At 38.4% G+C, this 16,901-nt stretch overlaps 1 protein-coding gene and 1 pseudogene across 1 annotated transcript; both read left to right on the forward strand.

The window, feature by feature from the left end:
- Positions 1 to 360: 360 nt before the first annotated feature.
- On the forward strand, positions 361 to 2,580 carry LOC140955149 (disease resistance protein At4g27190-like). Its single transcript, XM_073406947.1, has 3 exons — positions 361 to 566; positions 981 to 2,502; positions 2,568 to 2,580. Exons 2-3 carry the CDS (start codon positions 1,286 to 1,288, stop codon positions 2,578 to 2,580), a joined length of 1,230 nt encoding a protein of 409 aa, XP_073263048.1. The 5' UTR covers positions 361 to 566; positions 981 to 1,285.
- On the forward strand, positions 2,525 to 16,436 carry LOC140955172 (putative disease resistance protein At4g10780; annotated as a pseudogene).
- Positions 16,437 to 16,901: the final 465 nt, after the last annotated feature.

Below are 16,901 nucleotides of genomic sequence, written 5' to 3' on the forward strand. Positions count from 1 at the left end.
TTGGAAGGAACATAAATTTATTTGACTTGATTTGCCCATCCAACAATTCTGATTTGCCAAGGTTTTCAAAGTTTTGAATTATATAAATACCACCCTGTTTTCAAAGTTTCATCAACAATTTGTTCCAAACGTTAACATTATTGAGATCAAGTATCAAATCTGATTTTATATTTGCCATTTTCTTGTATAACATTATTAAGACAAATTCGAAAGTGAAGGGAATGACTATATTGACCCCTTTAATGGATAAGAATTGCATTCAATCTGAATGACTTGAGAAATTCAAAAGTGAAAGCAAAAGGCAGCACTTGCATATAATTAAAGGTTAAAAGCAACTTGCTATATCTTATAATTAATTATTATTGAGCTGACCATACTACTATCATGGTAGCCAGCTACTGCAAAAATGACATTGTCTTCTGCTTGATCTCTCTCAGTATACCATTGACTTCCTAATTTCCCTCACCAAATTTCTTAAACCTTTCTCATGATCTGTGCTTCCTTTTTCTGATTGAATCGAATCATCTCATATTGTGTTCTTGATCTGTATCTTTCTTGCTTGCAAGGTAAATCCTACTTTGTTTTCTTTTTTTTCTACCACTAACTTTGTTTCAAATAAGATTTGCCCATTTGGTTGTAGAAATAATAAGTAGGATTGTCGATTGATCAATCTGGTAGAACTTAAATATTATATATGTGTTGCTTAATCTATTTTAGAACTCAAAACTCATATTATAGCTTTGTTCTTACATGTTCATTTTGCCATCAAACTCAACTATTTATCTTCAAAACAAGCAGAATTTCTTCCAAAGTTTTATTTTAGATTGCTTTTCTGACAATTATTTAAATTATTCAATATTTGTTATAATTTTTTATCTGCTTAAAGTACATCTCTATAGGAAAATATACAGTTAAGTGCCTGCCTATTTAATTTCAGAATTTGTAATGATTAATTTAATTTTACATGCTTTATTTTACAGCTTCAGTTTATTTATATATATGGGATGTTTGCTGGTTGTTGACAAACTGTAGCATTTGTACTCGCTGCCTTTGCTTCTGGGCTTCTTTCTTTGAAGGGCACTTCTTTCATTTAGATCTTTCAAATGAAGACAACGAGAGGAAAAGGGCTGCAAAACTGTCAAAAGCCTTAATTGAGAAACAACAGTGGGTTCTCATTTTAGATGATTTGTGGAACTGTTTTGATTTTGATAAGGTGGGAATTCCTATCCAAGTGAAGGGATGCAAACTAATTCTTACAACTCGATCATTAGAAGTTTGTCAGCGGATGGCCTGCCAGAAGACAATCAAAGTGGAGCCTCTTTCAGTGGAAGAAGCTTGGGCTCTGTTCATGAAGGTACTTGGATGTATTCCTCCAGAAGTGGAAGAAATTGCAAAATCTATGGCAAGAGAATGTGCCGGTTTGCCTCTTGGAATTAAAACAATGGCCGGAACCATGAGGGGAGTGGATGATATATGTGAGTGGAGGAATGCTTTAGAGGAACTGAAACAATCAAGAGTTTGGCAGGAGGACATGGATGAGAAGGTATTCCACATACTGAGATTTAGTTTTATGCACTTAAAGGAGTCAGAACTGCAACAATGCTTCTTGTGCTGTGCATTATTCCCGGAAGACTTCAAGATCCGTAGAGAGGATTTGATAGCTTATTTTATTGACGAGGGAGTGATAAAAGGGCTGGAAAGTAGGGAGGCAGAATTTAACAAAGGCCACTCGATGCTGAATAAACTCGAAAGAGTCTGCCTATTGGAAAGCGCTAAGGAAGGGTATTATAATGATAGATGTGTCAAGATGCATGACTTGATTAGGGATATGGCCATCCAAATACTGCAAGAGAACTCTCAAGGCATGGTTAAAGTAGGTGCATGGTTAAGAGAAGTGCCAGGTGCAGAGGAGTGGACAGAGAATCTTACTAGAGTTTCACTGATGCATAACCAGATTGAAGAAATTCCTTCCACGCATTCACCGAGGTGTCCCAGTCTTTCAACTCTATTGTTATGCGACAATTCACGGTTGCAATTTATTGCAGATTTATTTTTTGAGCAGTTGCATGAGCTCAAGGTTCTTGATCTGTCTCGTACAAATATCACAAAACTACCTGATTCTGTCTCTGAATTGGTGAGTCTCACTACATTACTGCTCATTGGTTGTAAGATGTTAAGGCATTTACCGTCATTAGAAAAGCTCACGGCACTGAAGAGGTTAGATCTCTCTGGTATTCGGAGACTTGAAAAGATGCCTCAAGGCATGGAATATCTACACAACTTGAGGTATCTTAGAATGAATGGATGTGGTGAAAGGGAGTTTCCTAGAGGGTTGTTGCCTAAACTCTCTCACTTGCAAGTCTTTGTATTGGAGGAGTGGATTCCTCCTGCTACCAAAGATAACAGAAAAGGACAATATGCTCCGATAACAGTTAAAGGGAAGGAAGTGGGATGCTTGAGGAAGTTGGAAAGTTTGGAATGCTATTTTGAAGGTTACTCTGAGTATGTGGAGTATCTCAAATCTCGGGATGAGACCCAATCACTAAGCAGATACCAAATTGCTGTAGGACTACTGGATGATGATTATTTATTTGGAAGAAGTAAAACAATTTTTTTGAGTAACTTGAGTGTAAACAAAGATGGAGATATTCAGGTAATGTTTCCAAAGGACATTCAACAACTGAACATTTATAAATGTGATGATCAACCGTGTCATAACCTAGGAAGATATCCTAATCAACTAGGTACTTCACAAGTGAACATGGTTAGAGAGCCGGTGCAGCCTGTTGTGAGAGATAGCTCTCGTGAAGTTCTTCAACGAAATGGAGGTGCAGGAGCTAGCTCTTCTGGAGGGCTTACAGGCAACACAAATGAGACTTCAAGAGATCCATTACCTACTAGCTTACATGTTGAAGTCAACAATGTGGCACCACAAGGGCAACATTCAGAGAGAGTATCTGGGCAGCCTGTTGTAAGAGGTAGTTCTCATGAGAGGCCACTTGTTAATCACGTTGAGCCTCAAGAAGATTCTTCCCAACCAACTGATCCACCGTGTCTTACCCATGGAAGATATCATGATCAACTCTGTCGTCCACTAGTGAACATGGTTGGAGACCCTGGGCAGCCTGTTGTGAGAGATAGCTCTCGTAATGGCGATGAGAGCGGACGAGATGTGTTTCTAACTGAAGAACTAATAGGTGGAGAGTTTCAAAATAATACGAATGCTATCTGGTCGTGGATAATGAATGATGAAGCCTCATCAAGTATTGGCATTTACGGGATGGGGGGTGTTGGCAAAACAACATTGCTCACACATATCTACAATCTGCTTCTACAAGAACCTGGCACTTTTCCTCATGTTTACTGGATCACGGTATCGCAGGATTTTAGTGTTTATAGATTGCAGAATCTTATTGCAAAAGACATTCATTTAGATCTTTCAAATGAAGACAACGAGAGGAAAAGGGCCGCAAAACTGTCAAAAGCATTAATTGGGAAACAACGGTGGGTTCTCATTTTAGATGATTTGTGGGACTGTTTTGATTTTGATGAGGTGGGAATTCCTATCCAAGTGAAGGGATGCAAACTAATTGTTACAACTCGATCATTTGAAGTTTGTAAGCGGATGGTCTGCCAGAAGACAATCAAAGTGGATCCTCTTCAAATGGAAGAAGCTTGGGTTCTGTTCATAAAGATACTTGGACGTATTCCTCCAGAAGTGGAAGAAATTGCAAAATCTATGGCAAGAGAATGTGCTGGTTTGCCTCTAGGAATTAAAACAGTGGCCGGAACCATGAGGGGAGTGGATGGCATATGTGAGTGGAGGAATGCTTTAGAGGAACTGAAACAATTAACAGTTTGGCAGAAGGAGTTATTCCAAATATTAAGATTTAGTTATATGCACTTAAAGGAGTCAGCACTGCAACAATGTTTCTTGTACTGTGCATTATTCCCGGAAGACTTTGACATTCGTAGAGATGATTTGATAGCTTATTTGATTGACGAGGGAGTGATAAAAGGGCTGAAGAGTAGGGAGGCAGAATTTAACAAAGGCCACTCGATGCTGAATATACTTGAAAGAGTCTGGCTATTGGAAAGTGCTAAGAATAGGTATAATGATGAAAGATATGTCAAGATGCATGACTTGACTAGGAAAATAGCCATCCAAATACTACAAGAGAACTCTCAAGCCATGGTTAAAGCAGGTGCAAAGTTAAGAGAATTGCCGGGTGCAGAGGAGTGGACAGAGAATCTTACTAGAGTTTCACTGATGCATAACCAGATTGAAGAAATTCCTTCCAGACATTCACCAAGGTGTCCCAGTCTTTCAACTCTATTGCTATGTTATAATCACGGGTTGCGATTTATTGCAAATTCATTTTTTGAGCAATTGCATTGGCTCAAGATTCTTGATATGTCTCGTACAAATATCACAAAACTACCTGATTCTGTCTCTGAATTGGTAAGTCTCACTGCATTACTGCTTACTGATTGTAATATATTAAGGCATGTACCATCATTAGAAAAGCTGAGGGCACTACCTGATTCTTGATATATTAAGGCATGCTCATCATTGTCTTACAGTGCAATCATAAAAAGATTTTCTGGTTGAATCGCTGGCTCAATTTTATCATACAAAACCATTTGATTTTCTTCATTTTAATGTTTATTTATTTATTTTTTATAACCTGGGGTGTTCGGGTCAGTTTACACGCACTACGACTAATTTCCAGACCCACTGAACACCCTGCAAGCCTACTAGATAAGTAAGGCACCGCGAAAGCGACAAACATACACGCTAAGGCTTGAACCCAGAATGTAAAGACAAGGAAACCTTGCCAAGACCGCTGGGACACAAGCCTCAATACTCATTTTAATGTTTATTGATTCTAGATCATGTATGATATAATATTTACTAATATTATGCTTAATGTCATCTCTCCTTAGCGTTTTCTTCTCGGCTAAAGTATCAGAAAATAGTTTTTATACTTTCATAGTTTATTTATTTTTGTGTTTCAAAATGTTTTTATTTAATATTAAATATTTTTTTGTTTTAAATTATTTTTTATAATTTTAAATTATTTTCATATGTTAATGTTAAAATTAAATCTTAAAAAATAAAAAAAATATTATTTCAGTATATTTTAAAATAAATAAAAAAAGTTGCAGAAACGGTGACACTTATCAATGCTTCAAATTCCTAGGTATATCAAAATGTTATAAATGAGCGAGGTGCTGACCACTCCTAATTAAATTGAAAAGTTGGGATATTTTAAAAAGTTATTTGTTTAAATGAAATTTTACTACAAAACATTTGCTTGTATCATTTTCAGAAATTCTCTCTACAAAAAGTTATTTTCGTGTAATGTCTATGATATAGTAATAGGTACACCCAAAAAAATGACGTAGTGCTGAGTTAATAAATTGTGAGAACCTAAAGAGGATGCTAATATGTCTTCCGCTGCTTGAAAATGACGAGCCATCTCCTCTCCTTTTTTTAGAAGAATGTATATAGAATTAGAAGAATGGTAGGAGTCAGTAATGGAGTGGGAGCATCCTAATATTAAGAATGTCTTTCGTACCTTTGTTAAGATACTATAAAATTTAGGGTAAGCATCCAAAGTGTTATAATTCCTCTCTCTCTCTCTCTCTCCATATCAATCTCTCTTCTGCCTTTTAATTGAATATTAATGAAATAACCTTAATTTTAATTCCTCTCTCTCTCCTCCCCTTCCTCTTGAAAAAGTCAAAGCCTATCCAAAGTCGGAGGAGCTTCCAAACGCTAGCTTGGATGTCCTTTGTCCCTTTGTGGAGTTTTCATTGGTGAGCATCGTCTCTTAATTCCTCAATCTCTCTACCTTCCCTTAATTAAGCTTTATTGATTGACGCCTATATTAGATGTGACCCGCAAGGAAAACAAGTGAAGCACTTGGAGAGCAACAATTCATGGACAAGAAGGTTTTCTCAAGAGCTTTACTTTTACACTCCTCATTTGTTGGTATCATCCTTGTTGGGCGGAATCCGGGGACCGGTGATGTACTGATAATTGCTCAACGGAGGGATAAGCACACTGAGACACAATATTTTACGTGGTTCGGCAAAACCGCCTACATCCACGGGAGAGAGTCATTTCATTATAGATAGAGAAATGATACAATAAATACATGGAGGAGGATCTCATCACTCAACTCCCATCTCTCTTGCTGCCCTTGCAGCTCTCTCTTTCTCTTTATTCTCTTCACATGCTCACACACTCTTCTCTCAGGTTTTTGCTCTCAACTTGTTGCCTATTTATAGGCAAATGGTGGCTTCAATTCTTCTTTCCAGCAGCTGCACATGGGAGTGGGTGGCTGCCATCTTCTTCAACAAAGGCTGCTGCCACTTGCAAGGTGGTGGTGGCCACTTGCTTGGTGGTGGGGTAGTCCCACTAATGGCAATACCTAACAATCACCCCCTTTGCCATTTATGTGGGCAATTGTCCTCTTTCTTCATCAGCAGAAGCTTGCATTCTGCAGCTCTTCCAAGCTTACCATTTCGAGAGCGTCTGTGGCCAAGTTTACAGGTACTCGCCAAACCTTTCAATCACCAGAGTTACCAAAGCACACCCTTGCTTACACCAAAGGATCACTTCAACCAGATGGTCTCACACATCACATCTGAAGAGTGTTAACGCTTGTCTCTGGGAACATTCCCCTTCGAGTGTATCAATCATGCTCGGTCCGGAATGATTTATCAAGCCTCACACCAAGGCTTACAACACCCCCTCAAACGGATATTCCAAGTGCGACAATCATTATCTGAGTATCTCAATATGATCACAAGCCCACCACTCTTTCAAGAGTCTACTCATCCAGGAGTTGCGCCTGCCCTCTGTTCCACCATAGGAACCACGCCTTACTTCTCCGTGAGTCTCTCGCTCTTAGTCGTAAGAGTCCAGGTAGCTCTCCACCTTTAACCATGGGGGCGGCCCATTAAAGGTTGATCCATATCTATCTCCATACTCTGAGTATTACAATGCCATTACCGAGCTCACCACCTTGACAAGAGTCAACTCGTTCCCGGAACCTGCGCATGCCCTCTGCTCCTTTATAGCAGCCGCGTCTTAATGCTCCACAAGTCACCCACTTATTGTCCAAGGCAAATGTCTTCTAGCTCATTGATCTTTAGCATGGGGGCAATATCCATAAAAGTCAATCTTGCATTTGTCTTCATACTCATCATAGCCTCTTCATTGGCTATACACTTGTCCACTTATATCCAGCCATTATATTAGCTCTGGGGCGTTCTGAACTGGGGCTCCTATCCTGGCCCTCACACCTTCTCCTGAGGTGTCTCCGCTCGTCGTCATACGGCGGTCTGAACTGGGCTCACATCATGGTCCACACCTTCCATCTGAGGTGTCTACGCCCGTTGTCTTGGGCGACCTGATCTTAGGCTCATTTTATAGCCCTCACACCTTCTCTCTAAGGTGTCTCTGCCCGCTGTCATGGGACGGTCTCATCCTCCTTCATCGGGGATGACTCAAGTGGCTCCAAGATTCTCTACCACCATGTGGACTTGGAAGAGATTACTGCCACTGACTACATAGAAAGAGAAAGTTGCAGTATACTCCTCGCAATCCTCCACCTCGATTTCTATGTTTGGAGCTTCTACGCTTTTCTGCTTGACAGCTCCACCTACACCACTCTCTTTGGTGTCTTCGCCTTTTATCATAGGCGGTCGCCTTTTATCACAGGCATTCGCACTCCCTTAATTAAGTGCCTCTGCAACAGCTCATCTTTCCATCCTTGCATGCATTGGAAAGGTCCTTGCTTGTTGTGTTTATCAAGAGCATAAGAGACTTCCTGTTGTACATCCTTCACACAGTCTCTGCTCTGAGCTTCATCTGAGAACTCCTTTTCTCCTTGCACCTGTTGTCTCAATACAGTACCTCGTTGGATCCTTCAAGTACTCTTGCACAATCTCCGTGTGCTCGTGCAATTTCTGTTCTCCAGATTTCTCCCTATTCCTTGCTTATATTTGACAGCAGCTCATCCTGTCATAACACCTGTCCAAGTCAAAATAGGGTGCCAATCTTCATCCCTTGCTGTATTTCTCTTCCATTATCAAGGTCTTCATCAATTCTCCCCTCGAGAAATCACAGTCACCGAATCTAACTTCTTTGGAGAAATCACCACTCCATCAGATCCTTGATCATACGGAACCCAATTGTTCCTTTGTGCCGTCATCCTGCTAGTCTTCAACCGTTTCATTACAAACTGCTATATATACGAAAATAGTACTGTATGGATAATCCTTCCACTAAGCAAGTTCCCAGGAAAGATTGGAGGGGTCACAACGGTCCCGCTTAAAACCCAATCTCCTAGACAGAACTTCTTAGGCCATATCTATCCATCGTACTGTCTCTCCGTATATACAACCATTTGCTAGCTTTGTTGCGGCTTTCCTTTACAAGTGATCTGGAATATACAAGTTTAATACATGATTTCTCAAAATCTAGCGAGACTACTAGTGCTTAGATTCGTCAAGATTGGTCTTCGTCAATTTTCACTCTCCACCTCTAATTGTCCACATAACCGGGTGTCCAGAGTGTCCCAATTTTGCCTTCCATCAAGGCAATTAAATTCGCCACCTAATAGTTCAGCACATGTAATTGGGTAAACATGTGCACCTTCTTCTTCTTCATCTTCATCGACCACCATCAAGACCCTCAGATGCCTCCTGATCGGGCAATCTATCTTTAATAATACACCACTGCCATTTTTGGTCTCGAATCTCATCGATCGGACCATACCATTGCATCCGGAATGATCAAATTAGCTAGAAACATGTCTTGAATCGTCCAAATCGCACTTCAGACGGCTAAGATTTGATCAAAACAATTCTGGCCTGATCAACGACTCAGATTCAATCTCAGATCCGGTTGCACGTAGACTCTGCTACACAGAATACTTTCCCTCGGCTCATGGCTCGGCTCAGCTCCCATTAGGCTCGGCTCAAATCGAATCGGCTTGGCTCGGCTCCGCGGTGCTGACGTCACCATTACATCATGTTGATGTCATCATGGGCCATGCTTACTGTGGATGCTGACGTCACAAATTACGTCATGCTGACGTCATCCTTATCCTGGTCAGCCACGTGGGTCGGGTCATCTGGTATTCGGGTCAGGTCAGCCCATCTGGGCGAAGAAGATGCGTGTGACGCGTGGCGCGCGTGGCCAGTCACCTCGCTGGAGCGTGACGGCGCGTGACGGAGATTCTGACTTCTGATTTCGACGTGGTTTTTACCAGTGGCTTCGTCTCTTCCTCCTCTACACAGTGGTATGGTCAAAACACCATTTTGACAACTTTTATTTTTGAGCAAAAAATCAAACACCACTTAAACCATGTGCTCTGATACCAATTGTTGGGCGGAATCTGGGGACCGGTGATGTACTGATAATTGCTCAACGGAGGGATAAGCACATTGAGACACAATATTTTACGTGGTTCGGCAAAACCGCCTACATCCACGGGAGAGAGTCATTTCATTATAGATAGAGAAAGGATACAATAAATACATGGAGGAGGATCTCATCACTCAACTCCCATCTCTCTTGCTGCCCTTGCAGCTGCTGCAATGGCTGCTGCCATTGTAGCTCTCTCTTTCTCTCTATTCTCTTCACATGCTCACACACTCTTCTCTCAGGTTTTTGCTCTCAACTTGTTGCCTATTTATAGGCAAATGGTGGCTTCAATTCTTCTTTCCAGCAGCTGCACATGGGAGTGGGTGGCTGCCATCTTCTTCAACAAAGGCTGCAGCCACTTGCAAGGTGGTGGGGTAGTCCCACTAATGGCAATACCTAACAATCCCAACCTTAAAAACTTCATTCTCTTGTTTATTGATTCCTCTGTTTTTTTGGTATGCGTTTTGCATTGCAGTTGAGGCTGTTGAAGTTTGCTTCAAGAAGCTGCGTCAAAGATTCTGTTTTTCAGTTTATATTTTCCTGCAATAATAATAGCTTATCCTAGTCATTAGGAATTTGTAAATCTGTTAGTTTGTTAATAGATCATGGCTTTATTTTAGCTTTTTCAGTTGTAATTTGCTTCTATAAATATGTACGAGATTGCTGTCAACAAATAAGCAATTCTATATTAATTCATTCTTAATTAAAGAGTGCAGGATCAATATTATTTTCTCTTCTATTCTCTTGTTTTCCAAATACACTTTAAACATCTCAAACTCCAGCAACTACAAACACTTTCGTCAGATTTCTTGCTAATAAAATAGTAAACAACAACCACTGTTAAGATTAAATTCTGGAAATCTTGTTTGCTGTTTCAGTGTTTTTTAATTCAAACATTTTCATTTGGTATCAGAGCTTTCTTCTTGAAGGGACCTGTAATGGAGGTTGGAACAAGTTTTTCTCACATGTCTTCTCCTATCTTTAATGGAGAAAACTATCAACTGTGGGTAGTAAAGATGGAGACCTATCTGGATGATATGGATCTGTGGGAAGCTGTTGAGGAAGATTATGAAGTGCATCCTCTGTGTAATAATCCAACAGTGGCTCAGATAAAAAACCACAAAGAGAGAAAAACAAGGAAATCAAAAGCAAAAGCATGTTTATTTGATGCTGTTTCCACAACCATTTTCACCAGAATTATGTCACTTCAATCAACAAAGGATGTTTGGGATTACTTGAAGAAGGAATACGCAGGAGATGAAAGAATTCGTGGCATGCAAAGTCTCAACTTGATAAGAGAATTTGAACTGCAGAGGATGAAGTATTCTGAGTCCATAAAAGATTGCTAGGTACAAGTTTCTCTGACTCCAGAATTGTAGAGAAAATCCTAGTAACTGTACCTGAGAAATATGAAGCATCCATAACCACCTTGGAGAATACCAATGATCTGTGCAAGATCACCTTGGCAGAATTATTGAATGCCTTACAAGCTCAAGAGAAACGGAGGCTTATGAGGCAAGATCAGATTGCTAAAGGAGCTTTACCAGCCAAGCATCAGGACCATGGCAAGGACAAAAGGAAATTTATTAAGAAATTTCAGGCTTCAATCAATGAAGCCACTGCCAGCACTAGAAATCAAGGCAAATGAAGAAACTCAAATAGAGGCTATCCACCTTGTAAGTATTGTGGAAGAACAGGTCATCCACCATTCAAATGCTGGAAAAAGGCCTGATGCAAAATGTAACAAGTGCAATCAGCTTGGACATGAGGCTGTTATATGCAAGAACAAATTTCAGATGAGGGAAGCAGATGCTCAAATTGCTGAGAAAGATGATGAAGATCAGATTTTTGTTGTGAAACCCTAGAAAATTTATGATTTAAATATGCGGATGTATAACCTGCCATGTAAACGTAAGACTGAAAGTGATATATAATGGAGGGGATGACCTCCATAAAATGAATTTTGTTTTAGAATTCATAAAGACAGAGAAACTGGTAACGTGTTTTGATGAATAAAATAATGAGAGAAATGACAAAATGAATATATTCCAAAATAATAAAATGACCTTAAAGGTTTAGAAGGATAATTGATATTATTTTATGTGAAGATTGAACAAGAAAATTTGGATAGTTGACGAAAAGTCATAAACTGACCAATTTTACATTAGAAAGCAGAGCTCTCAAGCCAATCGTCGGATTGGGATGAAATTTTGCATGAAGTCTATTAATATGTTTTCCTACATTGGTGAAAGATATCATCCCAATAGGAGTTTGGTAAAGACTAACGATTTAAACAGAAACAAACCGGATGGTTTCCATGAAAAAAAAAAAGAGAAAAGAAATAATATATAAATACATAAATGAGGGACATAAATGTAATTAGGAAAACAATGGTGCCTTTAAAAACAGCAAAAGGCCACCAGATTAAATAAGAAAAAAAAAAGAGAAAGAAAAACGAAAAGGGGTGAGAGACAATAGAGAATTCGGTTAGAGAGAGGTGCAGGATTTGGATGAACCCATAATGCTTCAGTGGCCATATCTCTGGAATCCACCGTTGGATCATGTTGAGTTTTCTATATATTGTTCTTCTCACACTCCTCTATTATCTTACCGGAGGGATTTGAAGGCAAATAATCCATTGAGCAGAAATCATCATCAGAAGTGTCCTGGAAAACAAAAGGGAATATACCTGCAGGGAAGTTTTAGTCGCCGGCCGATTTCTCTCTCTTCCACCGTTGGATCGTGCCTATTTTTCGATATGTGGTGCGCCTAGATGTGGCCTTCATTCTGGACGGTGGAGATCGGAAACACACTCTCCGACAAGGTTTGGTTTGTGTTGAACAGTAGCTCGTCCATTTTCAGGTAAGTTCGGTTTTATTCAGATCTATGAAGATCCAACCGTTGGATTATTCTGATTTTGAGATATATGGTACACAACACAATGATATATATTCTGACCGTTGGGTTCAAGGAAATAATCAAAGGTGGATGAGTTGTTGCTATTTGAATCTATTGCTAGTCTTAGTAAAACATTTAGGAAGCTTGATTTAATTACATGTTTTGATGAAATTAGAATTGTGTGGGTGTAGGGTTTATGTAAGATATAATGGTAAAATGTGTTCTTGTTATTAGTGTTGTTATAGATTAATTGTGTTGTAAAATGTGTTAGGGAAGTTTTGAAATTTGGATGAAGGGATATTGAGTTTGTTGATTTAATGGATATATGTTTTTAGACATTAAAAAGGATTGGGTCTAGTGGTAATTGAAAGAAAACTTTAAGAAAACTTTATCCTCCATTTAATGCAAAGATTCGGCCTAGACATATAAATGAGAGAATGAGCTTAATTGTTTTAATTGCTATGGAATTTGAGTTGAATGAGGTTAGAATAGATATGAAATGAATTGGTAAAGGTTTATATGGAATAATTAAAAAGGGAATCATCCCTCACCATGAATGAAGGCATTAGGCCAAATGAAGAAGAAATAAGGAGATAAGACTTTGATTCTTTTTCTATGAAAACTAGGTATGGATGCATATATTTGTATAAAGAAAATTAGGTAGAGTGTCAATTGGAAGAATTTTAAAAAGATCCAAATTCTCATCATAATATGGAATCCAACCAAAAATGAAAATCTTGAACTTGAGTTTATTCGACCTAATGTTATGGGGATTTTTATGGGATTGTGGTTTGTTGAATGTCAAATGAATTGTGTTATGTTTGAAATAATAGATTAATGTGAGGAAAATGTCATTTTGTGGAATTTTAACGCTATCCAAATGGATAATAAAAGAGGAGCAAAATGTTAAATTAAGGCGTACATGGAATTATGATGAAAATATGTTTTTAAATTTACTTAAGATGAAGTAAAGTGGACTTATGAAAAAGAATTGGAAAACTCATCATGAAAATAAATATATAAAAAAATAAGGTCATTCGGCCAAGAGTTGGTTTGATAAGGAAAATGAATTAGTTTCAATGGTATGAATAAATGCAAGGATGTGATGTTACCAAGTCTGTACATGATGGATTGAGTAGACAAAAATAAAATAAAATAAGATTGTTAGGTTACGTTTAAAGATACTCAGTCTGGAAAAACAAGTCATGAAAAGAAAGGAAATAAATAAATAAATATGCGAATGCATGTGTCATGCGATTCTAAATTTAAATGAATTTTAGAATGGAATTTTCAATTATGGTGGAGCCACATTTGATATGTATCTTTAATGATACATGAGAGATTGCAGAATCTGTTCAGTAGCATGGGACTTTTGCGCGAGTTCAAGCATTAGGTAGGTGTCTTACACCTCAAACTTTTGTTTTTACAATACTTGTTAGAGTTAAATAAATGGTATTTTCTATAAATGTACTTGTGCTTGTGTAATTGTGAATGTTTATGTCGAGGAAAATATAGTGGACTAGCTGGTTTGAATAGAGTTAGTGGCGCTACTGTACTGACTATCGACTTAGATGTATAATAACAAAAATGAAGTGTACCGACTTTAGGGTGATAAATTAATGGTATATTATGATTAAATTATTGATGCTTGATTTATATATGTATACTGATGATGCAATGTGTTTAAATAATTTATATGAAGGAAGCAGGTGTATCGCACCTTGTCTTTTTAAGTTGAGTAAACTTATTGGTAAATTTTAGAATTTATTGTTTTATTGCTTCAATGATATTGAAATGAGTAAGAATACCTTATGTGCAACAGTATATCTCTATTGGTTAGGATAATGTTTGAACAAATAGGAGTGACTTGCGTATGTTGTTATGTATCGAATTAATTATGTTATTATGGTCGTAGTGTCGAGAACTAAGTTTGTGTGGGAATGATGCTTAGCAACAGTTGTTATAATGCATATGATACTAAAAGGAAAAAAAAAATTTACCTGAAAATTTCCAATGCATCGCGAAAAAGGATGTGGGATATCGGGGTTGTTACATTTGTGGCAACCTGTTTTTCAACCAAGAGCTCCTCAGAATGTTGCTGATCGACAATGGTTGTACAAACCCACATGACATATGACAAAACCCTTTTCAAAGACTTGCAGTCCACTAAAATCACAAAGGTTTGAATAGGAAATTATGACTATATTTCAGCAAAGGGAAAAGGAACCATTTCAATTACAACAAACTCAGGTACAAAATCTATTTCAGATGTTCTTTACGTACCTGATATTGATCAAAATTTGTTGAGTGTGGGTCAGCTAATAGAAAAGGGATTCAAAGTTACATTTGAAGATCATTGCTGCCTCATATATGATGTTGTTGGCCAGAAAATTTTACAAGTCAAAATGAAAGGGAAAAGCTTTTCATTTTTTCCAACTAAGGAGGAGCATACAGCCTATTCCACAAATACAAGCATCACTGAAACTTGGCACAAGAGAATTGGGCATTGTCATCTCCAGCGAATGCTGACAATGAAGAAGAATGAAGTGATAAGAGGATTGCCTGCTCTTTCTGATCAAATGCTGAATTGTCATGCTTGTCAATTTGGCAAACAAAGGAGGCTACTTTTCCTAAATCTTCCTGGAAGGCATCTCAAAAGCTGCAACTCATTCACACAGATGTCGCAGGACCTCAAAGAACACCATCACTGAAAGGTAGTCTCTACTACATTGTGTTCATTGATGATTTTTCAAGGATGTGCTGGATTTTTTCTTGAAATTCAAGTCAGAGGTTGCTGGATCTTTTTCTTGAAATTCAAGTTAGAGGTTGCTGGAATCTTCTAGAAATTCAAGAAGATAGTGGAAAATTAGAGTGGCTGCAAGATTTAAAGCATAAGATCAGATAATGGGAAGGAGTATACGTCAGCAACATTTAATCTATTATGTGAAGAAGCTGGAATTGTACATCAGCTCATTGCTCCTTACACTCCAGAGCAAAATAGGGTCAATGAAAGGAGAAATAGATATGTAATGGAGATGGCTAGGTGTATGTTGCATGACAAGGAGTTGCCTAAAGAATTCTGGGCAGAGGCAGCAAATACAGCAGTCTTTCTTCAAAATAGACTTCCAGCCAAGTTTTTCGAAGTCTGGTATGGATATAAACCTTCACTGAACTTTCTTAAAGTATTTGGCAGTGTGTGTTTTGTCCACATTCCTCAGGTCAAGCGTGACAAGCTTGATAAGAAAGCACTTCCAGGCATATTTGTGGGATACAACTTAGTCTCCAAAGCTTACAAAGTGTATCATCCACAAACAAAGAAGATATCAATTACAAGGGATGTACACTTCAATGAAGATGAGCAATGGGACTAGAAGAACCTTCAGCAAAGCACTCCTTCTGAAGATCAAATAGCTCCTCAATGACAGAATGAACTAGAAGATGATCCTCCAGTTAGAGGCACAAGGCTGATGTCAGACATCTATCAAAGTTGCAACATTGCATTTTATGAACCTGCTGGATATGAAGAGGCACTCAAAGACAGCGAATGGAAGAAGGCCATGGAGGAGGAGCTGTCAATGATTCAGAAAAACAATACTTGGACATTAGTTGACAGACCTGAAGGCAGAAAAGTTCTAGTCTTTCAACTCTATTGTTATGCAAAAACTCAGAGTTGCAATTTATTGCAGATTCATTTTTTGAGCAGTTGCATGGGCTTATGGTTTTTGACCTGTCTTATACATGTATCAAAGAATTGCCTGATTCTGTCTCTGGATTGGTTAGTCTCACTGCATTATTGCTTGAAAATTATAGGATGTTAAGGCATGTACCGTTATTAGAAAAGCTGAGGGCACTAAAGAGGTTAGATCTCTCTGGTACTGCACTTGAAAAGATGCCTCAAGGCATGGAATGTCTATGCAACCTGAGGTATCTTAGAATGAATGGATGTGGTGAAAAGGAGTTTCCTAGTGGATTGTTACCTAAGCTCTCTCACCTGCAAGTCTTTGTATTGGAGGAGTGGATTCCTTCTCCTACCAAAGATAAAACAATACAATATGCTCCTATAACAGTTAAAGGAAAGGAAGTGGGATGCTTGAGGAGGTTGGAAAATTTGGTTTGCCATTTTGAAGGTTACTCTGACTATGTGGAGTATCTCAAATCTCGGAATGAGACCAAATCACTAAGCATATACAAAATTCATGTAGGAGTACTGGATAGCTATTATTATTATTTTGATGGCAGAAGGAAAACAATTGTTTTGGGTAACTTGAGTATCGACAAAGATGGAGATTTTCAGGTCATGTTCTCGAAGGACATTCAACAACTGGCCATTGACAATTATGATGATGCGACAAGTTTATGTGATCTTTGGTCTCTAATAAAGAATGCAATTGAACTAGAGGTTATCGACATTAGGTATTGCAATAACATGGAGAGTTTGGTTTCATCTTCTTGGTTCCGCTCTGCTACATTACCATCTCCATCTTACAATGGTATATTTTCTGGTCTTAAATGGTTATTTTGTTCTGATTGTTAGACTATGAAGAAGTTGTTCCCTCTA

The sequence above is a fragment of the Populus alba genome, chromosome 19 (assembly GCF_005239225.2).
Source record: "Populus alba chromosome 19, ASM523922v2, whole genome shotgun sequence".
Taxonomy (NCBI): Eukaryota; Viridiplantae; Streptophyta; class Magnoliopsida; order Malpighiales; family Salicaceae; genus Populus; species Populus alba.